We start from the raw sequence: 26,668 nt of genomic DNA on the forward strand, positions 1-26,668 counted from the left end.
TGTTAGTGAAACCTCAATTATTTTTTCCCATCCCCACCAATGTTTAATTTGTGATTATTTGGACAGGAGTCAGATGTGGCAAATTCACATAACAGTAAAATAATATAAATGGTTATATAGGAAGGACATCGTTAATACAAACTTTTCCAGTACCTTTGGATATCCTAGAAGCCACCGCTTCGATCAACTTACAAACTAATGAAAAATCAAGTTTCTTAGTCTTCTTAAGTGATACATTATTAGACATATTATCCCATATGCCATATATAGACTATTTATACATTATTCTGGATACATTCAACTTATATACTAATGAAAAGTCAAATTCATTGAAATCTTCTATCTTCTATGTTATTCTATATAATGTTCCAATATTTCATATATTATACATTCTAATATATTCTTTTTATTGTACCATATATTCTATATTCCATGTATATCAGAGACATATTAAAAGTCATTGAATCATGCTGGAGAATGTGCTGCTACCTTCATAGAATCTGCCTTACTCTCCAGTAGAGAGGCCACCAAAGATCAAACCCCATCTTCAGGATAGGATTGGAGCAAGATGACCCACAGCACAACCAAACTGTGCAATGCAGCTTTTAAGAGGATTTTACTATACTCAAAAAGGATAATGTGCTATCTTACACACGATCACAGTGATCATTCACATGCCACTAGATCGCGTTCCATTTTTCTGAAAATAGTTTAGAGATTGCTCTATTTGTCTTGTCCTTCCATCTCCCATATCAGCATGTGTATTTCTATTTCTGAGTCCTTCATCTGTATCCCTCATGGAAAGTGAAGACCCACAGACTCATTCCTTCCCACCTTGCACACACAGCATCTAAACGGTGAACGTAAGACATGCCTCCCTTGTTTTCCTCATATCTGCTCTAGAGTCTCACCCATCAGATGCTTTATCCTCTTTTCATTAGAAAAACAGGCACATCTCAGCCAGGCACAGTGGCTCATGCCTGTAATCCTAGCACTTTGGGAGTCCAAGGGGGGGCAGACCGCCTAAGGTCAGGAGTTCAAGACCAGCCTGGCCAACATGGTGAAACACCATCTCTACTAAAAATACAAAAATTAGCCAGGTGTGATGGCAGATACCTGTAATCCCAGTTACTTGGGAGGCTGAAGCTGGAGAATCACTTTAACCCGGGAAGCAGAAATTGCAGTGAACCAAGTTGGCACTATTACACTCCAGATTGGACAACAAGAGTGAAACTCAATCTCAAATAAAATAAAATAAAATAAAAAAGAAGAAGAAGAAAAAGAAAAAGGAGGCACGTCTCCTTGTCGTAAAAAAATTCCCTAATTTCCTGAGCAAAGGAATCATCAAGTTTTGACACCCTTTTAAAAACACCCCTCAGTTCCTGGAGCCTGAGGAAAGTCTCTCTCCTGTTTCCCCTCTCTACGACATCACCGGCAAATTAATCCTGAAACAAAATCTGAATATCCAGTGAATAGAATTTCTGGATACTTGATAACAGTCACATACATAAGGGCCACTCACCCAAGAGGGACCCACAGCAAGGCTCAATGCTGAAAACTTCTGTGATGTACTGGATGTGGAGATCAACCCTACATAGAAGACAGGGAGATGATTAGGAAATAGCTGATGGAGATAAGAAAGAGTGAGCCAGAAGAGCCATATGTATTTTGGAGAGAAGAGAAAACTGTGTATAAGGTCTCTAGGATTTGTTCAAATGTTACAATATTCATGTCTTTAACCCTTAACTTCAGAGGAAAAAAGAAAAGACCTAACTCAAAACTAGAATTACCTAGCTGAATGCTAGACCATCGAACAAACCTAAAATTAATGCAAGTGGCCACCTCACCCTTGTGAGCGAATGCTGACCCCATTGATAGAGACGGAAATTCTGTGGAGGCCAGCTGGCAGTGGTGGCAGTGCCACCTCCAGACCCCAAGCTGCCTGCATGTGAACCGGAGCCAAGGCATCCTGGATGTGGACTTCCACATCCAAATCCGTGTAGTTCACCAGCAACGCCACTCCAATGACCAGAGTTTCACCGCCTGTGTTGAGAAAAGTCCATTAGCCTCTGAGATGTGAGTGTGTGGGCTCCACCGCCTATTCAATTCTAAAACTATCTTTTTGGATTAAATACACAGTCAGCCTTATACGTAATACTCCAAGCGTTTTGATACAAACCTAAATTTTTTGAGAAACTTCTGACAACTTTTTTTTTTTTTTTTTAGACAGAGTTTCGCTCTTGTTACCCAGGCTGGAGTGCAATGGTGCGATCTCGGCTCACCGCAACCTCCGCCTCCTGGGTTCAGGCAATTCTCCTGCCTCAGCCTCCTGAGTAGCTGGGTTTACAGGCACGCGCCACCATGCCCAGCTAATGTTTTGTATTTTTAGTAGAGACGGGGTTTCACCGTGTTGACCAGGATGGTCTCGATCTCTTGACCTCGTGATCCACCCGCCTTGGCCTCCCAAAGTGCTGGGATTACAGGCTTGAGCCACCGCGACCAGCCGACAACTGTTTTTTAAGACAGGCCTCATTCTGTTACCCAGGCTGGAGTGCTGTGGTGCAGTCTTGGCTCACTGCAGCCTCAACCTCCTGGGCTCAAGCAATCCTCCCACCTCAGCCTCCCAAGTAGCTAGGATTACAGGCATGTGCCACTACACCCAGCTAATTTTTGTATTTTTTTTTTTTGTAGAGACAGGGTTTTGTCATGTTGCCCAAGCTGGTCTCAACCTCTTAGGCTCAAATAATCTGCCCACCTCGACCTCCCAAACTGCTGGGATTACAGGGGTAATCTATCTTGCCTGGCCTAACAACTCTTTTATCAGAGATATGGCCTATAACCTCAATGGTATAAAAACAAAAATTGGCAGGACAATCGTATTAAAGAGACATTAACTTATTTACATGCAATGGCAAATCAAGTAGTTTGCAGAGTTACCGGTCTTCATAACCAGCAAATAGCATCACATATTGGTTTCTTAACCTCCACTTTTCTACTGGTAGAAATCTGAAGCTATATCATGAGTGTGCACTGAACCATACGGTAATGCCACACGTGAGTTTAGTCATTCACAACTGACAGAGTACTCTCATACATGTTATCCCACTTGGTCCACATACTATCCTGACGATTTATATGGGCCAATTAACATGACTGGCATTTTGCATTTGAAGAAACTAAGCTCAGCAGCCACAGCCTCATAACTACTAATAATTAATCATTTAAAAAGTCAAGGCCTGAGCCCAGTCTTCCGGCTTACATTTCAATGGCTTTTTAGTTTAATTAGCAACTCTATTAAAATGTGTACACTATGAACACTTTAATTCAATTTCTTTGAACTCAAATATTTATTGAGTACTATAAGGAAGATGCTGCAAGGAGCACAAAATAAGTTAAACAAAGACCCTGCCCTCAAAGAAGCCTCAATGGTAGTAAAATAGGTGACATAATCGCTTCAGTAAATATATATACTATAAGAGTGGTAAAAATTAAGCACTGGGATTGCTCAAATCACATCAACATATCAGGAAAGGTTGAATGGGCAAGATGATAGTTGAATTGGAGTTTGAAAGATACATCCAAAAAGAAAGTTTCGATTAATCTTTAGATAAATTTATCTTTAGGTAAATGATAAGCCCCCCTTAGAGAAGAGGGGGCTTATCATTTATTTCTAGAAATTTCACGCTTTTATCCAAAGCCTTTCATAGAACTTTCTCACTTAATCACCCGGTGGCTTGGAAAGAAAAAAGAGAATTGGGTGACTTTCTGGAAGGTACAGGCAGGGGTTTGTTGTAGGGATAGGTCAAGTTGATGGTAGCTCTAGGGCCGAAGACCAAGAAAGCCAAGCCAGAGGGATGTCTGCTTAACTCAGTGGACAGTGGTGACCACAAAGAGTTCGAAGCAAAGAAAAGATGCAACTGAAAGTATTCTTCCAGTCTATAAGATAAATTGAAAAAATAGGGAGGGAGAAATCCAGTCTGCAGACATTTTTAGTCTTAATGAAGTGGACCAAATCAAGTGTGTAACAGCATAACAAGAAACAAATGTCTTTACCTTTCCTTTGTCCCACCCAGTGTGGCCACTGAGACATGGCTTGGGCTAGAGCATCTCTAGCTCCTTTAGCCTGCATCATTTGAGGACCCCTGCAGAGTCGTTGTCTATGGGATGCCACGGCCAATTAGATGAGGAGGAGAAAGAGGTTGCTTAAAAGAGGAAAGTCAAAAACAGCAACATAGTTTGGTGGGAAGACTATGAATCTGCATTCAAATCCTTGATGTGCCATTTTACTACCTCTGTGACTTTGGGTGAGTTACTTACAGCTCCCAAAGCCTTGGAATTTTCATCAATAACATGGTTAACAAAGCCCATCCCATGTGGTTTGTTGTAAGGATTAGGTTAGATATCCTGAGAAAGCATCTGGCATGATACAGAACACAAAAGGTCCTCAATTAACTTCATTTTCTTCCTCAATCCACATTCTCTTGGCTGCATGTCTTCCCAATCTCTACTGGGAAGTCTGAAGCTTCAGTGCAGTGAGTACAAGGAATTTCAGTGCCGACCAAGGAAAAAGACATGACTGTGAAGTGGCAGTAGCAGAAAACAAGCATTATTTGGGTGATATTTTGACAGGTTCACAGAGGAGGAGGAAGTCTCCCAGCATGAGACCTTCCGGAGGCAACAGTATAGGGCCGCCATCCAGAAAGGGAGGAAGGCAAAGGAACTGGGAGAGGGTGGGAAGATGAGAGACGGGGGTTCTGTGTCCAGATGATGTCACTCAGCAGCCTGGTGGGTAACCTCTGGGACAGAGAGCTCCAAAGGCATCAGTGTCTTAGGGTATTTTATAGCCCCGGGTTTTCTTACCTATGGCTGACTGATGCACGCAGTTTTACGGGGCATGCAAAGCAAGAGGAATTTAAATGGCTGAAAATATGCTTATTTTGGCTGCATCGAAAACAACTGGATTTGTAAAAGTTTGAATTTAGTACTGGGGGACTTTCGAGCTAATGGATCCTGTGATGCTATGCAGAAGTAAAACAACATAAGGCCAACAGGCAGGGCCCACCTTTAGCTCATTTATAAAGCATTTGATATCCGGAAGAATGATGGTCTTCACTGCAACCAAGATTTATTGGGTGCTTACCCTATGCCAATTCCTGGGCTGAGTACTTTTACCTGCTTTTTCTCCTATTTTCATGATTACCTTGAAAGAATTATTTTCACCTACGAAATGAAGAAACTGAAGATAAAGGAAGTTAAATATCTTGCCCAAGGAGTATGGTAAATTAAACTAAATGTGGCCTAAGGCTATCTCTGTACCTTGAGTCTCTACACGCAGAACTGCAACTCAACTTTGTGATAAACCAAAAGCCTCAAATTAGCTGAACCTCAGTGAATCACAGGCTGCCAAATGATCAGACCATGCTCCACACAGAAAGCTGTAAGTTTCTGGCCTCACTTCCATTTTCTGTCTATAAATGCTGCCTGCCCACGTGGCATAGTGCAGCTCTCTGAATCTCTTCTGGTTCTAAGGGTTACCATTATTCTTTGTTCAAATTCTGTTAAATTTAATTTCTTGAAAGTTATTCTTTATAACAAGTGGTTGAGCTTGGATTCATGCAGATCCCCTTTTTCCTGACTGCAAAACCAACACTAATGGTCGTGCACGTCAAATTCATCACCACCCCGATCCTTGGTCCCTCTTATGCTTTTATTTTCATTTCATCTCATCCTCACGGTCATCATCAGCATCATCTCTTGGATGGAAATGTGTAACGCTCCAACTTAAAAGAGGCATTCCCATAAGGCTACTACACTTTGTGGACTTTGTAACATGTTCTTCTTTATTCCGCTTGTAGAAAGATTTAAATGCAAGTATAAATTTTGAAAAGAATGCATTGCATTGTGTATATCACCAACATAACTTCCGGAGCTCTTGGTCCATTGTCAAGCTCATCCTAGATGCCTCTGAGGTACTGATGCAACATATTTATTCTTTTCATTACAGGTAAGGAATTTTATTAAAAGCCAAAATCACTGAAATCTGAATATAACATTGAGCTCTCCCCTCGCTTTCCTACCTTGTTGGGAAGAAACTATACCACTGAGGAATTTTACACACTTCAGTTGCCTGAGGCAGCAAATTCTTCTTCTGCGCTATCTGAGCTGAATAATATTGGAAGCTAAAGACACTTCTCTTTATTTATGTACTCTTGAGCTATGGAAAATGAAAATAGTACTAGAAAAATTGAGTTCAGACTTTTTCTTTGGGAAATATGATGGTCTTTTTATAATAAACCCTTAGATATGGCTACTCCAAACCCTGTTATCTGGCATTCAGTTCACCAGAAAGGGAAGTTACTTGCTATTCTTCCAAATCTATATGGTATTACACAATAATAAATTATTATAATTCTAACCTGTAATATCCTCTGATTCATCAAAGAAAAATTATTTCAAGTAGTTGGTGCTAACTAATCCATTCTTTATACATAGGACATCTAAAGAAACAAGAATTCTTAGATAATCAGAACATCCTATTCTCTAATCATATTAAATAACTGCTACAATGGAACTTGCTGTCACAAAACAGTATTTTCCAGTTAACTACAAGTAGATAAGTACTTGGTATATATAAACAGATGACCTGTGTTCAAACCTTAGACAAATTACTTATTCTATTTCTTAATTTTCTTATCTGTAAATTGAAATTAATAATCCTATAAATTAGTGGCAAGGATTAAGTCCATTATATGTTTATGCTATCATTATTCACACATACTAAATGCTTGAGAAATATATTTTGAATTGCAACTTTTGAATTCCCACATTCTTTTCATGATGGAAACGGTCCCATCTGTACAATGGTTCTACTTTACAGATGGAAAAGCAGTATCAGGAGATTTATTTGATGATGGCTATGATGAAAACAACAATCTCCTCGTTTTCAGGAAAAAACTTCAATTCAAAATACAATAAATTTCACAGGACACTGATTGCCCTTTTTATAGGATCAATGCTCTAAGAAGAAAAACATCTTGCAGTACCACATATTTTACCTGCTATGTTGCTTGTGTTTCTGCTCAGAGTCACAATAACTGGATTTAAGGAAGAGACATATGTAAATGCTCTGGGAAGAACTGCAGAATAATCCCCTCTGATCACAGTCACATTCACAATGTGTCCATCTTTCCCCTGAAAAATCAATTTTAAAAATTAAACCTCAGTGTTATTTTAACGTAGGACTGAGTGAGGGAAGAGAAGTCCATACAGAATTAGTTTAAAAAGTTGATTTTAAGATAGTTGTTTTTAAAGAGTATATTTGCTACTTCCAAGTCTCTCCCTTCCTCCCAATCCTGCATACCCTCCCCATGCTGCCCCCCATGCAAAGTGCTAAGTGCTTGGACTAGTAAGCAAGTGCAGTGTTAGATGCATAAGGACATGCTCTGAGGGGTAAATAATAATGATTTGCAATTAACACACCAATTGTTCCTGCAAAAATATGGCAATTTCAAATAAATGTCTATACCTACCTTATACTCATTAAGTATAAGAGTACTTCAGGCATGTGACAAATCAGAAAATTTCCCTACAACACACTCTTTAATAGGATGTTTCTTATGGTTATTATCTTATGAAATAAATAATAATTTAAAGATACACACACACACACAGACACACACACGAAATCCAAGAAACAGTGACTCTACCCAATAATGCAATTAAAGTAAGTATTAGGATGAAATATGTAGAATAAATGTAGAAAACAACTAGGCTAGATTGAAACAGGAGAACAGAGATGGCTTCAAGGAAAATGAATAACTGATATAATGGAACTTTTTTTTAAAAAATGGTGGATTTTACTTACGAGAACGACATGTTTAGAAAATAAAACATGATCTCTGGGAAGAAAAAAAGAACTATAAAAGAAAAAATATATTGCCTGGTTCTGTCAGCATCACTTAAATAGTTATAATAATGTAAACATGTTTGATTTAATATAAATATGGTATTATAACTATATTCAAAGGAATTAAAGTGGTTGATTTAGGAAAGGGGACTTGAAGAATGTAGAAGACGGGCAGGAGGACATAACTTACTATTTTCCTTTTAACCTATGCATCTATCACTTGGATCAAAAGTAAAATTTGCTTTTTATTAATGTTTATTTTCTCTGGTAAAAAAAAAATTAAGCAGTACATGTCGTACCCATTAAAATGGTAAATATATATTAAAATAATAAAGTGATAACCCAGTATTGGCCAACATGCCAAAAATCAGACACTTGCACAATGATGGTGGGAGTATAATTTGAAAGGGAACTTCAGACAACTGGATACTACATATCAAAAGCTTTAGAATTTAGATTAATTTATCCTGAGAAAATAAATGTGACCCCAAAACATAGTTATTAGGATTAAAGTCCTGTTGTTTACAGTAAGGAATATTTAAAAATTATCTAAATGTCCAGTAATAGGAAATAGTTAAACAAATTAAAGTACAATCACATATTGGAATTGAATGCAGTTTACACATAAAATCTAGCTTTTCATAATATTTAAGGAACCAGATGAGATTAAAACATAGGACTAGTGATCAAAGAATATTTTGAACTTTATCTCCCAGGGGATCTTTATTGTGGGGTCATGAGTATGCTAAGAATGTTGATACTGCTTAAGTCAACTCTGAATAGAAAGTTCAACAGCAGTTGTGAGTGTGACTCTTCCCCAACAGCACCAGAGCAAGGCCCAGACTCAAATCCCTTAATAGGCCATGATATAGCACTAATTGAAAGGAAAGGAAGCCCTCAGGAACTTGTTTTTAAGGGGAAAAGGAAGCCATGGAGAATAACTAGGAAGATATTTCTTAGGAATCACACATTCTAGAAGTTTCTAAGTTCTACAATTTATATCCATGCTAGAAAACAAAATTGCCAGTGAAAACTTTGTTGTTTGCTTAACAGGGAAGAGAGATATCAAGATATATAAGCCTTGCAAGGCAACACCCAGAATGTGCACTAGATAAATTTATTTGTTATGTGTCACTAATACTCACTGAGAGTATGGACCAGAACTGCCTGGTTGCCTTCTTTTTAAATAAATTAATTGATGTTAATTACAAGCTCCATTAGTGCTCGTTTCCCACTTCATAGCAAAACAGACAATATAACTACTACAAGCATATTATCGTGACGAGAAGTTTACATCAGTTAATTTGGTTCTAAGAAGTGATTCACTGAAAATGTTATATTAATAGCAGTCACCCACCCAGAGAGAAAGATATATCAAAGGAATCCACTTACCCTGGGTGGAACTTTGCACTGAATTCTGCTTGAATTGCTTATAGTGACATTGATGGCACATGAGTAAGATCCAAATAATACCAGGCTAACGCCTTCCAAACTAGAGCCTCGGATGGTGGCCCAGAGCCCTCCTGTAACAAAAACAGCATATTCATATGAAACCACCAATCATACAGGCAGACAAAAATTAATTATGCACAAGATGGATAAAGTGAAATTAAAATATAAAACTCCTCAGTCAAAACAAAGGCAATGCTCAAGAAGATATTTTTTAACTTAAGAAGATAAAAAATAATTGAAAAATAATCTTTGAAATGCTATTGAAGAACTGAATGGATGGATTAAAACTTACATAAGAAAATGAAAATAAATGGATCAAAAGAGTGAACACCATAAGTGGCATATCTTTGTAAATTAAAGCATCAATGCAATTTCAATAAACACATAAACAGAATTTGTAATTAGACAAGCTGATTCTTAAGTTTAATGAAAAATAAACAAGAATAGCCAGAAAACAAAATTTCAAAATTAAGTGTAAAGAGGTCTTCTGCCAGATATTAAAATATCTTATACAATACCTATGGTATCAACTACGTGGTAAAATATAATTCAGAAAGAAATGCAGATCAATATGAGGCTATAGGGTATGATACAAGTGACATTTCGCATAAGTGCAAAATAAATTATTTATTCAGTAAATACAATGAGTAAATGTCACCAAAAAAAACTAAATCTGAATTTCTACCTCATATGCTTCACCAAAATAAATTCCCAATTTATCAAATATTTAAACATAAAAAAGAGAAATTTTTTAACTAGAAGGAAACGTGGCAGAATTTTTATTTTCACATAATTTCAGAGTTGCAAAGTCTATACTATTATACAAGTCCTAAAGCCATAAAAGGAAGATATATTTTATTATGTAAAATTTAAAAATATTTATGAATTGCCAAAATAGAAAACAGAGAAAAATGATAATAAAGAGCAAATATTCTTAATACATAAAATGTTCTTAAAAATCAATAAGAAAGAACAGTAACCCCATTGGGAAAAACGGGCTAAGGAAATAGACACTTCATTGAAAAATAAACACAGTGTCCTTAAACACATGAAAAGATATTCAATTTCTCAATAAAATCAATGCAAATTAAAACTACAATGAAATATTCTTTTTCTCCTATAAAATGAGTAAATATTGAAAGGGTTGGGAACACGCCATGTTAGTAAAATGTGGTAAATAAACACTCATATGCATTGATGCATAGGTAATAAATTATGCAATCTCTAAAGAGAACATTTTGATATTTATCAAAATGTTTAATGCATATAACCTCTTGACCCAGCAATTCAACTTCTAAGAAATTATGCTACTAATATTTTCAACATATGTACAAAACAGGTACATGTGTGAAAATATTAGTAGCATAATTTTTGTACAACTACATACATACAAAATAATAAAGTTGGGCCCTGTCTCCCACATCCCTATCAAAATTTATGTTATTGCCCTAGCTCCCAATAACTCCAAATGTGACCTTATTCAGAAATGGGATTTTAGCAGACACAATTAGTTAAATTAAGATGAGGTCATACTAAAAAACTATAAAACCCTAATCCAATATGACTGGTGTCTTTATAAAAAAGGAAGATATGGGCCAGGCGCAGTGGGTCACACCTGTAATCTCAGCACTTTGGGAGGGTGAAGCAGGCAGATCATGAGGTCAGAAGTTCAAGACCAGCCTGGCCAGCATGGTGAAACCCCATCTCTACTAAAAATGCAAAAAATTAGCCAGGCATGGTGGTCCCTGCCTGTAGTCCCAGGTACTTTGGAGGCTGAGGCAGGAGAATTGCTTGAACCCAGTAGGCAAAGGTTGCAGTGAGCCCAGATCGTGCCATTGCACTCCAGCCTGGGTGAGAGTGAGACTCGGTCTCAAAAAAAAAGGGGAGGAGGTGGAAATTTAGACACAAACAAGACAGAGAGAATACTGTGTGAAGATGAAGGCAGAGATTGGGGTGGTGTTCTATAAGCTAAGGAACACCAAAGATTGCCTGTAAGACACAAGACGTTAACAGAGAGACATGGAACAGAGTCTTCCTCAAAGTTTGGTTCAGAAGGAACCAACCGTCCTGACACCTTAATCTGAGACTTCTGGCCCCCAGAACTATGGGACAATAAATTTTTGTTGTTTAAGACAGCCAGTTTGTGGTACCTCATTAAAGCAGCCCTAGCAAACTAATGCAGACCCCTACCTCATACCATGTATAAAAATTAACTGAAAATGAATCAGGTACCCATATAAGAGCCAAAACTATAAAACACTCAGAAGAAAACATGGGCATAAATCTTTGTAACATTGGATTAGGCAATAGTTTCTTAGATATTAACACCAAAAGTACAAGCAATAACAACAAATATAAACTGAACTTCACCAAAATTAAAAAATTGTGTGCTTCAAATAACACTATTTGAAAAAAATGAAAAGGCAACTCACAAAAGGAAAGAAAATATTTCCAAATTATTTGTCTGATAAGTGATTAGTATCCAAAATACTTTAAGAACTCTTACACCTCAACAATAAAATGACAACCCAATTTACAAATTGGAAAGATTTGAATAAGCATTTCTACAAAGATGTATAAATTGCCAATAAGCACATGAAAAGATACTCAGCATCTTTAGTCATTAGTCATTAGAAAAATCAAAACCACAATGAGGTAACACCTCATGCCCATTAAGATGGCTACTATGAAAAATAATAATAACAAGCACTGATGAGGGTGTGGAAATATTGTGATATGGTCTGGCTCTGTGTCCTCACCCAAATCTCATATCAAATTGTAATTCCCAATGTTTTGGGGGAGGGTCCTGGTGGGAGGTGATTGGATCATGGGGGCAGATTTCCCTCTTGCTATTCTTGTGATAGTGAGTTCTCACAAAATCTGGTTGTTTAAAAGTGCAGAGCACATCCCCCTTTGCTCTCTCTCTCCTGTCGCCATGTGAAGATGTGCTTGCTTCCCTTTCATCTTCTGCCATGATTGTAAGTTTCCTGAGGCCTCCCCAGCCATGCCTCCTGTATAGCAGGCTGAACTGTGAGTCAATTACACCTCTTTTCTTTATAAGCTTTCCAGTCTTAAGTAGTTCTTTCTTGCAGCGAAAGAATGAACTAATACATATTGGAACCCTCTTATATTGCTAGTAGGAATGTAAAATTATGCAGCCATTTTGGAAACAGTTTGGCAATTCTTCAAGAACTTAAACATGGAGTTTATGTTTGACCCAGGAATTCCATTTTTAGATATGTACCCAAAAGAACTGAAAGCATATATTCACACAAATCCTTGTATACAAATATTCATAGCAGCCTTATTCATAATAACCAAAAAGTGGAAACAATTCAAATGTACATGAGGAGATGAATGAAAAACAAAATATGGTATATCCATACCATGTAATATTGTTTAGTCATAAAACTGAATAAAGTACTGATACATGTTACAACAAACATGAACCTTAAAAATATCATCCTAAGTAGAGAAGCCGGATGCAAAAGGTCACATATTGCATTATTTTGTTTATATTAAATGTCTAAAATAGGCAAATTCATTTAGAAAGAAAATAAATCTGTGGTTACCAGGGACTGGGAAGAGGGAGGAACAGTGAGTTACTACTAATGTATATAGGTTCCTCTCCAGAGTGATAAAAATGTTGTTGAATCAGATGGTGGCAAGGTATACAACTTTGTGAATATATTGAAGACTGCTGAGTTTACACTTTTTAAAAATGAGTTTTATGACATGGGAATTATATCTCAATTTTTTAAGTTAAAAAAGAGATCCTAGAGGCACAGAAAATAAAGTATCTCTACCTACTTCTAATATATATCTATACTACCCTAGGCCAAGCCAACATTCTCTCTCCCTTGGATATCTGTCATACCCTCCTAACTGGTCTTGCTGGTTTCATGTTTGCCTCCCTACAGTAAGTTCTCACACAGTAGCCTAAGTCAGGTCATGTCACTTCACTTGAAATCCTCAATGGCCACCATCTCACTCAGAATAAAAGCTAAGCAAGCTGAGGGCCATTCAAATCCCCCAAGGTCATATAACCTGCTCTGGGTCTTCTACCACTCTCGCCTCACTCAATCTATTCCAGCCATGGCAACCTCCATGGCATTTTTAGAACAAGCCAGGCTCACTTTGACTCAAGATACTTTGTCATTTGATGTTCCTTCTGACTTGAACTGTCTTCTCCAAGATTTTCCCAGAATTCATTCCTTCACTTCACCCATATCTCCCTTCTTTAAGGCTTCTCATGTCATTTCTCCAATGTCAATGACCATCCCATCACAACCATTCACTCCGTCTCTCTTCATCCCCTTCCCTTCTTGATTTTCATCCTACACATTTACCATCACCACCCCAAGAACAGAGCCTTTGTTTTTATTTACTGTATCCCCAGCATTAATAATGCCTGGCATATCAATATGAGCTAAATTGTCATTATGATTATTGTTTATGGTACAATTAAAAGTTGAAGAGGTGATAATATCTGGCCACTCTCACTTGAAAGTTTAGACTATGGCCACACAAGGGTCTATACCTTAAAAGAAGACAATGCTATCTCAGCACAAAAATGCATGAAGAAAGTATGCAAAGCAAAGCCAAGATTTTCCTCAGAAAAATCCTTTCAAGGGTTTTGCTTCTGCAAATGAGTAGATGGGGATTTATTACATTATTGTCCTCATTCATTATATATGCAAATATTCTGTAAATTTCCTGTCGGTAGGCTCCAGCCTGGTTCTCTTTAAATCTCCTAGAGCATCATTTCTCAAACTATACCCTTCATAGAGATGAACTGAAGACCTGTTAAAATGCAGATTGGGGGAGGATCCAAGATGGCCGTTTAGGAACAGCTCAGGATTGCAGCTCCCAGTCAAAGCACAGAGGGTGAGTGGACACCGCATTTTTATTGCCCACAGACTAGGAAATTCCCAGGCGGAGGAGCTCCACAGGTCACCGGCGCGGCTGTTTTGGCCAGCGCGGCTGTGCCGGCCGGTGCCACTGCTTTGCCCCACGCAGCTGCTTTGTCGGCGCCCTGGAGCAGTGGTTCTCCGTACAAAATACACCGGTCTGGGTGCCCTTTTGGCTGGCGATTGAAGCCACGGGAAGTCGCCCATTCATCTGTTTAAAAAGGGGACTGAGCAGGGAACCAGGACAGTAGATTCCAGGGCAAAAAAAAAGCACCACAAACCTCAGTGCCACTGTTTAAGCCAGGGCAGTGAGTGGCCGCAGGGGAAAAAAACAGACCCTGGCGCCTCTTCAACAGGCCACTGGAACACAAACTTTAAAAAGGCCCTGAGGCAGGGAACCAGGCGATCAGGCTAGGCTGGTCCCACCCCCACAAAAGAGCAGCAATCAGAAACTCTGGATTGAGAGTTTCACAGCAAGCGCAGCTGAACCCGGGACGGCCCAGCTCTGTGGGGGAGGGGCGTCCGCCATTACCGAGGCAGCCCGCCACGACGGAGGTAGTCGGCCAATACTGAGGCAGCCCGCTGTTGCCAAGACAACCCGCCACAGCAGAGAGACTCCACCTCAACAGAGGTGGGCCACCATCGCCAAAGCAGTTCTAACTACACCCATATAAACAGGACTGCAAGGAAGTTCACTCGGCAGCTGGGCGGAGCCCACAGCAGCTCAGCAAAGCCACAACAGGCCGATAGTGACTAGACTGCCTCCTTGCTGGGCAGGGCAGGTCTGAAGGAAAAAAAAAAGGAGGCAGCAGCATAACGGAAACTCATAAATAAAGCCCTAAATCCCTGGGACAGAGCACCTGGGAACAAAAAGCAGTTTATGAGTTGTGCTGCAGCAGACCTAAACATACCTGCCCAGCAGCTCTGAATGAACAACAGAGCTCACAGCTCACCATTCGAGCTCCTATGAAGAAGAGACCGTCTCCTCAAGCAGCTCCCTGACCCCTATATATCCAAAGAGACACCTCATAAAGGAGAGATCAGATTGACACTAGGCGGGTATCCTTCTGGGACAAAAATAGCAGAAGAAGAAAACTGGTAACAACCCTTACTGTTCAGCAGCTGCTGCAGGTGAACCCCAGGCAAGCAGGGCCTGGAGTGAACCTCAGCAGACCTACAGCAGAGGGGCCAGACTGTCAGAAGGAAAACCAAGAAACAGAAATAACCTCATCATCAACAAACAGAACATCAATCTGAAAGATTTGAGACCCAATCTGAAAGCCAGCAACTACAAAGTCGACAGGTGGATAAATCCTTAAAGATGGGAAGAGCCCAGCGCAAAAAGGATGAAAACACCCAAAACCAGAACACCTCTCCTCCTACAAGGGATCACAACTCCTCACCAGCAAGGGAACAAGGTTGGAGGGAGAACGAGTGTGATGAAATGACAGAATCAGACTTCAGGAGGTGGGTAGTAAGAAACTTCTGTGAACTTAAAGAACATGTTCTAACCAACTGCAAAGAAACTAAGAACCTTGAAAAAAGATTGGACGAAATGCTAACGAGAATGGACAAAATAGAAAGGAATATAAGTGAATTGATGGAGCTGAAAAACGCAACATGAGAACTTCGCGAAGCATGCACAAGTATCAACAGCCGAATTGACCAAGCAGAAGAAAGGATATCAGAGGTCGAAGATCAACTCAATGAAATAAAACAGGAAGGCAAGACTGGAGAAAAAAGGGTAAAAAGGAATGAACAAAATCTCCAAGAAACGTGGGACTATGTGAAAAGACCTAATCTACATTTGATAGGCGTACCTGAATGCAACAAAGAGAATGAATCCAAGCTGGAAAATACTCTTCAGGATATTATCCAGGAAAACTTCCCCAACCTAGCAAGGCAGGCAAACATTCAAGTCCAGGAAATACAGAGAACACCACAAAGATATTCCTCAAGAAGAGCAACCCCAAGGCACATAATCGTCAGATTCACCAGGGTTGAAATGAAGGAGAAAATGCTAAGGGCAGCCAGAGAGAAAGGTCGGGTTACCCACAAAGGGAACCCATCAGACTCACAGCAGATCTCTCAGCGGAAACCCTACAAGCTAGAAGAGAATGGGGGCCCATATTCAACATCCTTAAAGAAAGAACTTTCAACCCACAATCTCCTATACAGCCAAACTAAGCTTCATAAGTGAAGGAAAAACAAAATCCTTTGGGAACATGCAAGTACTCAGAGATTTCGTCACCACTAGGCCAGCTCTACAAGAGCTCCTGAAAGAGGCTCTACACATATAAAGGAACAAGAAGGACCAGCTCAACTAAAGGGCAAAACACCCAGCTAGCACCAAAATGGCAGTATCAAATTCGCACATAACAATATTAACCCCAAATGTAAATGGACTAAATGCCCCAATCAAAAGACACAGACTGGCAAATTGGATAAAAAGCCAAAACCCATCGGTGTGCTGTATCCAGGAAACCCATCTCACATGCAAGGATACACAAAGGCTCAAAATAAAGGGATGGAGGAAGATTTACCAAGCAAATGGAGAGCAAAAAAAAGCAGGAGTTGCAATTCTCATCTCTGATAAATTAGACTTTAAAGCAACAAAGATCATAAGAGACAAAGAGGGACATTATATAATGGTAAAAGGATCAATGCAACAAGAAGAGCTAACGATCCTAAATATATACGCACCCAATACAGGAGCACCCAGATACATAAGCCAAGTTCTTAATGACTTACAAAGAGACTTAGACTCCCACACAATAATAGTGGGAGACTTTAACACCCCATTGTCAACATTAGACAGATCAACCAGACAGAAAATTAACAAGGATATCCAGGACTTGAACTCAGACCTGGACCAAGCAAACCTAATAGACATTTACAGAACTCTCCACCCCAAAGCCACAGAATATACATTCTTCTCAGCACCACATCACACCTACTCTAAAATTGACCACATAATTGGGAGTAAATCACTCCTCAGCAAATGCAAAAGAACGGAAATCGTAACAAACAGTCTCTCAGACCACAGTGCAATCAAGATAGAACTCAGAAGTCAAAAACTAACCCAGAACCGCACAGCTTCATGGAAACTGAACAACTTGCTCTTGAATGTTGACCGGATAAACAATGAAATGAAGACAGAAATAAAGATGTTCTTCGAAACCAACGAGAATGAAGACACAACGTACCAGAATCTCTGGGACACATTTAAAGCAGTCTCTAGAGGAAAATATATAGCAATAAGTGCCCACATGAGAAGCAAGGAGAGATCAAAAATTGACACTCTATCATCAAAACTGAAAGAGCGAGAGGAGCAAGATCAAAAAACCTCAAAGTCTAGCAGAAGACAAGAAATAGCTAAGATCAGAGCAGAACTGAAGGAGATAGAGACACAAAAAACCCTTCAAAAAATCAATAAATCCAGGAGCTGTTTTTTTGAAAAGATCAACAAAATAGACAGACCACTAGCCAGATTAATAAAAAAGAAAAGAGAGAATAACCAAATTGATGCAATAAAAAACAATAAAGGGGATATCACCACAGATTCCACAGAAATTCAAACCATCATCAGAGATTATTACAAACAACTCTATGCACATAAACTAATAAACCTGGAAGAAATTGACAAATTCCTGGACACTTGCCTCCTCCCAAGCCTAAACCAGGAAGAAGCCGAAACCTGAACAGACCCATAACAAGGTCTGAAGTTGAGGCAGCAATTAAGAGCTTACCACCCAAAAAAAGCCCAGGTCCAGGTGGGTTCACAGCCAAATTCTACCAGATATACAAAGAGGAGCTGGTACCATTCCTTCTGAAACTATTCCAAACAATACAAAAAGAGGGAATTCTTCCCAAATCATTTTATGAGACCAACATCATCCTGATTCCAAACCCCGGCAGAGACTCAACAAGAAAAGAAAACTTCAGGCCAATATCCATGATGAACATAGATGCAAAAATTTTCAATAAAATACTGACAAGCTGATGGCAACATCACATCAAAAAGCTTATCCACCATGATCAAGTAGGCTTCATACCGGGGATGCAAGGCTGGTTCAACATACACAAGTCAATAAACATAATTAACCACATAAACAGAACCAAAGACAAAAACCACATGATTATCTCAATTGATGCAGAGAAGGCCTTTGACAAAATTCAACAGCCCTTTATGCTAAAAACCCTCAATAAGCTAGGTATTGATGGAACGTATCTCAAAATAATAAAAGCTATTTATGACAAACCAACAGCCAATATCATACTGAATGGGCAAAAACTGGAAGCATTCCCCTTGAAATGTGGCACCAGACAAGGATGCTCTCTCTCACCACTGCTATTCAATATAGTATTAGAAGTTCTAGCCAGAGCAATCAGGCAAGAAAAAGAAATAAAGGGCATTCAAATAGGAAAGGAGGAAGTCAAATTGTCTCTATTTGCAGACGACATGATTGTATATCTAGAAGACCCCATCGTCTCAGCCCCAAATCTCCTGAAACTGATAAGCGAGTTCAGCAAAGTCTCAGGATACAAAATCAATGTGCAAAAATCACATGCTTTCCTATACACCAATAACAGACTTAAAGAGAGCCAAATCAAGAACAAACTTCCATTCACAATTGCCACAAAGAGAATAAAATACCTAGGAATACAACTAACAAGGAATGTAAAGGACCTCTTCAAGGAGAACTACAAGCCACTGCTCAATGAAATAAGAGAGGACACAAACAGATGGAGAAACATTCCATGTTCATGGTTAGGAAGAATCAATATCGTGAAAATGGCCATACTGCCCAAAGTAATTTACAGATTCAATGCTATCCCCATCAAGCTACCAATGACCTTCTTTGCAGAACTGGAAAAAACCACCTTAAACTTCATATGGAACCAAAAGAGAGCCCGCATAGCCAAGTCAATTCTAAGCAAAAAGAACAAAGCAGGAGGCATCACACTACCGGACTTCAAACTATACTACGAGGCTACAGTAATCAAAACAGCATGGTACTGGTACCAAAACAGAGATATAGACCAATGGAACAGAACAAAGGTCTCGGAGGCAACACAACATATCTACAACCATCCAATCTTTGACAAACCTGACAAAAACAAGCAATGGGGAAAAGATTCCCTGTTCAATAAATGGTGCTGGGAAAGCTGGCTAGCCATGTGCAGAAAGCAGAAACTGGACCCCTTCCTGACACCTTACACTAAAATTAACTCCAGATGGATTAAAGGCTTAAACATAAGACCTAACACCATAAAAACCCTAGAAGAAAATCTAGGCAAAACCATTCAGGACATAGGTGTAGGTAAGGACTTCATGACCAAAACACCAAAAGCATTGACAACAAAAGCCAAAATAGACAAATGGGACCTAATCAAACTCCACAGCTTCTGCACAGCAAAAGAAACAGTCATTAGAGTGAATCGGCAACCAACAGAATGGGAAAAAATTTTTGCAGTTTACCCATCTGACAAAGGGCTGATATCCAGAATTTACAAAGAACTAAAACAGATTTACAAGAAAAAAACTAACAAGCCCATTCAAAAGTGGGCAAAGGATATGAACAGACACTTTACAAAAGAAGACATACATGAGGCGAACAAACATATGAAAAAATGCTCATCATCACTGGTCATCAGAGAAATGCAAATCAAAACAACATTGAGATACCATCTGATGCCAGTTAGAATGGCGATCATTAAAAAGTCTGGAGACAACAGATGCTGGAGAGGATGTGGAGAAATAGGAACACTTTTGCACTGTTGGTGGGAGTGTAAATTAGTTCAACCATTGTGGAAGACAGTGTGGCAATTCCTCAAGGACCTAGAAATAGAAATTCCATTTGACCCAGCAATCCCATTACTGGCTATATATCCAAAGGATTACAAATCGTTCTACTATAAGGACACATGCACACGAATGTTCATTGCAGCACTGTTTACAATAGCAAAGACCTGGAACCAACCCAAATGCCCATCGACGATAGACTGGATAGGGAAAATGTGGCACATAGACACTATGGAATATTATGCAGCCATCAAAAACGATGAGTTTGGGTCCTTTGTAGGGACATGGATGAACCTGGAAACCATCATTCTCAGCAAACTGACAGAAGAGCAGAAGATCAAACACCGCATGTTCTCACTCATTGGCAGGTGTTGAACAATGCGAACACATGGACACAGGGAGGGGAGCACTACACACTGGGGTCAGTTGCGGGGAATAGGGGAGGGACGGTGAGGGGTGGGGAGCTGGGGAGAGATGGCAAGGGGAGAAATGCCAGATGTAGGTGATGGGGAGGAAGGCAGCAAATCACACTGCCACGTGTGTACCAATTTTGCAACAATTTTGCATGTTCTTCACATGCACCCCCAAACCTAAAATGCAATAAAATAAATCGGAAAAAAAATGCAGATTGATTCAGAAAGTCTGGGGTGGAGCCTGAAACTCTGCATCTCTAAGAAGCTCATGGGTTTTACAGACACTACCGGCCCAGGACCACACTTTAAGGACCAGGGTCTTCAGCACCTCCCACAGGGCTGTAGGGGATGGCCCAATCAGTGTTCAGTCAGTACTGATTAACTCAGATTGGTAGGGCAAAGGAAGAATTAATAGAAAAAGTTTAAATCCAATAATAAGGAAAGCAGCAGCTAGAGCCTCTCTCTCTCTCCCTCTCCCTTTCCCCATAGTCTTAATAAAAGATAATTCGCACCTGTTTGGCATATCCCTTCTCAGAGTTCTCCATCTTTTGCTAAAATAATGCACAGTCCTCCTAGAAATCCCTTAACTAAACAGCATGTTCTGATAGGAAAATTGGAATGAGTTGGTTACCCTAAGACCAAGTTTTAGCACTAAGAGTTCTTCATCCCAGCTCTAAAACTGAGTCCTGTGTCCTGGGAACCCCCTCAGTCCCAAGCAAACTGGGAAAGTTAGCCACCCTACCTGTGCAAATCACTTTATCTAGGGTAAATGGAAATGACTGAGTCACCTGTTTGCCTTAAAGTGTCTACAGCCTAGCAGAGGAAGCTAAAGAAGGCATGTGTGGCCTGAACGGCAAAGGTAACTTTGAAAGATCAAAGCCCCTTATAAATCTAGAGAGAAAACTACAATATGCCCTACACTCAAACCAATCATTCTGGGTTAATACAGAATACGATCTTTCACTCTGAGCTCATATATCATCTGACCTTCCTTAAATCATGGAGAAATAAGTCCAAGTTATGCTTGCTCTGTTTTATGTGCAGAAAAAAGTTGGGTGGGCCTCATAATTCACTCTTCTAGGCAAAATAGGGTCAGGAAAAAGGTCTGCTTTTTTGAAGAATGAGTTTGTGGCCAAACCACACTGCTTTTAAATATGTTCTAAGCTGCAATCCTCTGACCTCCAGAACAAACCATGACAAAAATCCAAAGCATTAAAGAAAAGGGTTTAATGCTCTAATGTTTATTCATTAGCATACATAAGCATCAGTATTCCTGAGATTCTTGCAATGGGTTGTTTTTAACTGGCTGTGTCCCTCAGAAAGCAGAAAGTCATAGAGAAATCTTTGGTTTTCCATAGAATTAATCCAATCTATAAGGCTCTGTTGACAAGACTGACCACCCTCTGTACTGCCCACTGCTCAAATGGCAATTGGTTTTGCATGCTAGCCAAGTATCAAAGTGTGCATCAGTTCACAAACTTGTGAAATATCAACCTATGTACAAAAGTTATGTAGGACCCAATTATGCCTGACATCACCAGCCAAATGAGAAACCTTCCTGTGCAAATGAGTTCATGTAAGGGCTCAAATGTCTGTTGCTCGTTTAAATTCTTACGTTAGAAAACAGAAGACTGTCAATCATAGTGAATATGGAATTTACTACACAGCAGGACTAGATTCTTATCAGCAAGAACGCTAGCTTCAGACGCACTGTGAGACCCTCCCCAGATTACCAGTCTCTGCAGCTGTGGAAGGCTCTACAGCATCCAGTCTAGGTTCCACATTCAGGAAGAGGTCTTCTCCAGTGGCACTGACAGCAAGACCAGAGGGTCTCACCAACATCAAGATCCGATGCACTCCAACAGGTAGCAAGTCTATCTGACAGACTACATTGGTCTGGTTTGAGAAAATAACTTTGCAATTTGTTTTATTCACTGTAACCTCCAAGTACTGGGAGTCACCAGAGAAACCAGTTCCGGTAATATAAACCATTAGGTTGATGTCACCATCTTAAAGGAGGAAAGAAATTTAAAAAATAAAACAATCTATCAGTAATAGCACTTCATTTAAGAGACCTCTCTCTATCATCAGATGTTCATTCTCTTCCCCTTTCCCCTCCCAAAATTTAAGGTGCTGAATGCTGACTTAAAAATTGGATATCTGTATTTATTATTGCAATACACAGCTCCTATCTTAAATTTTCCCAAACTAGTGAGAAGGCATCACTGCTCAATTTTTCAAAAGAACACAATATTTCAAAATAAAGGACAAAGACAATAAAATATTTTTAGTCATCAAAAGTCCACCTGTCCCCACTTCAAATCATGACCATATACCTAGATGGACCAAAACATACACTTTCTGCTGCATCATTCAACCTCCACCTAATGAGCTCATGTATCTTCTATCCCGCCCCCCCACCCACCACCAGCTACCTGGCCTCTAACGAAATCACTGCAAGTCTCAGGTTTATGCCCATCTCAGAGCCAAGTCATAAATCATACCAATGGAGTACCACACAGAATGGACCCAGGGAGTTGACCCTTGGAGGTACTGGAAAGAGCAGGAACCTGAGCAATAAGCTGGTATGTCATTCACTCGCACAACCACCTGAAACAAGACAAAATTTCTTTTCAACTTTATGTATTTCATATCTACCAGGGTATTCATGAAGTATTTGTGAAGCTTTCTCAAGCTGAAATGTGTTAACGATTTGCTTATTCTTATTCCTTTTCTTCTATTTTTCCAGTAATTAATCTTAAATGGCAAAGAGTCTCGGCACAGTGGCTCATGCCTGCAATCCCAGCACTTTGGTAGGCCGAGGCGGGCAGATCACAAGGTCAAGAGATTGAGACCATCCTGACCAACATGGTGAAATCCCGTCTCTACTAAAAATACAAAAATTAGCTGGGCATGGTAGCGTGCGCCTGTAGTCCCAGCTATTCGGGAGGCTGAGGCAGGAGAATTGCTTGATCCTAGGAAGTGGAGGTTGCAGTGAGCCAAGATTGTGCCACTGCACTCCAGCCTGGTGCCTGGCAACAGAGCGAGACTCTGTCTCAAAAAAAAAAAAAAAAAAAAAAAAATTGCAATGAATGGCTCAAAACATGAAGATTTCTTAAAATGATGGTGGACATGCTGAAACCCATTTCTGTAATTAAATGGGCTAAATAATGAGTAAATTTTCTCTCTGTCATATAGAAGTAAATTCCATAAACTTAAACTGAATAAGGACTTCTTACCACTCTGTATTTCCAACCAGGCACCCACTTTATGTGGCAAGCCCTTTATTTGCTAGTAAAGACAAAGTCGGCAATCTTCCTTCCACCATTGCTACATGAATATATAACTAAAGACTAGAGTGTATTTGTACACTTTATTTTGGGTCTCTTTTGTCATAGAATGGTAGATCCCTAAGAAGAGACTACATATCTTTCCCTTTCACTAGAACTAATGTTAATCTAATAGAACTCAAAGACTACTTGGAAATAGGAAAAGTAAAAAAGATATGACTCCGCTGATTCTCTAATGAATAAAAATGCATTAATAGCACAGTTTTTATTTATGGCAGTATTTCCTTATTGAGGGAAGAGGTATTGGAATGGCATGTGCAATAAAGAACACTTCAATTTTATCTATACTGTTTCATTTTTTCCATAAAGATAATAAATATATCAAAATGTTGGCAATGTCAATTTTCAGTTTGGGTATCCAGGTGTTGACAATATTATTCTTAATTGGTTTTGTATTTTAAAACTTTCTCAAAGTAAAAGCAGATGACATAACAGGAATATGGAAGATAGGAAAAAATAAAAGGACATTTTAAAGACAAAAGGAATGACTTAATGCATTTACTTTGAATACCACCAGGTGAAAGCATAAATCATATTTAGCTATAGAGATTCTCAATTTTTTGCCATAACAATAGTATCAATAATTATAATAGAATATTGTGGTTACAAGGCATTTATATTTTTGGAGAACTGTACATATCTTGTAAGGGTAGAAAAAGCACAGCCATAAGTACCCCTGTTTTACACATTGGCAAAAGGACCCCTAAGAGCTAAATCAATTGGTCCATGTTACAAATCAGTGAAGAGCTGATTTAGACTTAAAACTGGAGTTTGCACTTAGGGTGACCCACTCACTCTCACCTGACAATGCTGGTTGGCAGTAGCCAACATGTCTCCAAATATGGGTCCAAGAAAAACTCCACCATCATATATCACACGAGTGGCTGCAGCAGGGTTCACTCCAGTAAGGTTTTCATCAGAGACCTAAGATGGTTACATTTCTGGTAAATTCTGTCATGGAACAGAAATCTAATCTTGTCTAATCAGACAATAAAGGGTCTTTTCACATTGTATTTCAGATAATCAGACAGCTAGAAAGTGAAAATGGAGTGACAGAGAATTGAAACATAGAAATCTAACAGTAAATAAGAGCTAAGGAAAGCCTCAGTAGATTAGAGAAATATTTATTTGCAAGTGGATTGCCAAAAGAGGTACAATAAACCAATCTTCTAGGTCTTGAGATACCTTGCTTCCCCATGCTTTTCCATTTTACATGTTTGCAATCCAAAATATTAAAATAAAGTGGGAGGAAACAGTGCCACGAAATAGGAGCAAGGTCTCCCATTCTTCCTCCATCTCCTTTCTAGACTTTTGAAAACCAGATAACCCACAATACCACACAACTAGGAAAAATTTTCTTGGGCTTCATTTTATAATAACCAAATGCTAGATGATCATTAGATTATTTTTTAAAACGCTAAATATGCAAGAGCATCTGGTTTTGTCATTACACAAAGACAGCAAATTCTTTTCTAAACTTCCTTCTGCTATGCCATCTGCTTCTGCGATCATCTAAGTCAATCACATCTGCTTAAATTATCCAATAACAGATGTAGAATCATTGTATGGTGGACACTGACCAACAACTTCACTGCCTACACTGAGTTAGGAAGGGAGATGTTGGGTTTAAATTGCTTTTTCAGGGATATGAGCTACAAAATATGGGTTGAAAACTTCCAGAAAGAAAGATTATAGAATCCCTTTACTTGAATATTCCAACAAAATTAATAATTCATGACAGTTTCCGTTTGTATAATTATGATTCCTTTTTTTTTTCCCCCAGAATTTCTCCAGGCCAGCAAATCTATACCATTAAAATGGATACTGTACATACCCTGATAAAATTGGGCAGATCTCCAGTCTGAGTGGACCAGAACAAGGTCCATACGTGTTCGTAGCAAGTGTTTACATCCTCCTTCACGGTGAAGTCACTGGCATTGAGGTACCTGGATGTGAAGTCATCAGCATTATTCTGTAATAGCTGGTGAAGGTGATGAGCAGAAATGTGTACAGGGACATCTATGAGAGAAGGATGTGATACAGAAAACACAGACACTAATTAATCCACCTGATAGTTTCATCAAGGATAACACAATAAATATCAGGATACCTATCAAATTTTCAGGAGATCTCTGTCAAAATGGAGCTTCAGTAGAATCCCTAGCCCTAGTTAAACCATTTTTTCCCAAGGTAAAGACAAGTAAATACCCACTTTTTATATTACACTATCATTCATACCATATCACATAGCAATCAGAGAGCACAGCCATGTCAGATAAAACCATCTCAAATGTCAACTCAAAACGTAAACTCCACACACCCTTCTAATGCCTGAAAGTCTAATTAAATATTAGATTATCCCTGGAAAAATTTAGCTGCCCCTGTAAACAGAGAAAAGTTGGCCACTTCACAGGGAGTGACGGAGGTGTACAGCAGCTGACACCCATAAAAACTTGGCCAGCCCAGCTAAGGAATGTTGGCATTTAACTTCAGTTTCTCTATTAGAATTTTCTTTAAGCCCAACCACCTGCTTCCCCATTCCATGTCCCCACAGAGGAATAACAGCTCTCTGTGTTTGAACCCTGCTTGATTTGTGCTCTACCAGAAGTTCCCATTTCATTAGCTGATCCCAGCAGCCCTGTGAGATGGGTCATTGGGTGCCCTAATGCCTACTTTAGGGATGAAGAAAATGAAACTCAACCCTATTCAGAAGCTTGCCAATGCAGGAAGACAGGTTTACATAAAAACCCAGGTTGCCTTCTACCTACTCAAGAGCATTTCTCTTAAATTCCACACTGCCCTGAAGGGTTAATACAATAGCACTGAGTTTC

At 39.2% G+C, this 26,668-nt stretch overlaps 1 protein-coding gene across 4 annotated transcripts in view; it reads right to left on the reverse strand.

Annotated features, from left to right (window-relative positions):
* Positions 1 to 26,668, reverse strand: part of PKHD1 (PKHD1 ciliary IPT domain containing fibrocystin/polyductin) — a 496,842-nt gene that overhangs the window by 430,723 nt on the left and 39,451 nt on the right. For 3 of the 4 annotated variants that reach the window (XM_032299663.1, XM_032299662.1, XM_032299665.1), the window contains 8 exons: positions 25,672 to 25,856; positions 24,639 to 24,761; positions 22,992 to 23,097; positions 22,221 to 22,496; positions 9,299 to 9,429; positions 7,056 to 7,191; positions 1,848 to 2,043; positions 1,523 to 1,590 (listed from right to left, as the gene is read on the reverse strand). In XM_032299663.1, coding sequence (XP_032155554.1) covers positions 1,523 to 1,590; positions 1,848 to 2,043; positions 7,056 to 7,191; positions 9,299 to 9,429; positions 22,221 to 22,496; positions 22,992 to 23,097; positions 24,639 to 24,761; positions 25,672 to 25,856 — 1,221 coding nt within the window. The remainder of the gene's footprint in view (positions 1 to 1,522; positions 1,591 to 1,847; positions 2,044 to 7,055; positions 7,192 to 9,298; positions 9,430 to 22,220; positions 22,497 to 22,991; positions 23,098 to 24,638; positions 24,762 to 25,671; positions 25,857 to 26,668) is intronic. The other variant, XM_032299664.1, reaches the window with a different exon arrangement.

This window comes from Sapajus apella, unplaced genomic scaffold, assembly GCF_009761245.1.
Source record: "Sapajus apella isolate SASKATOON/1434 unplaced genomic scaffold, GSC_monkey_1.0 scaffold41, whole genome shotgun sequence".
Lineage (NCBI taxonomy): Eukaryota > Metazoa > Chordata > Mammalia > Primates > Cebidae > Sapajus > Sapajus apella.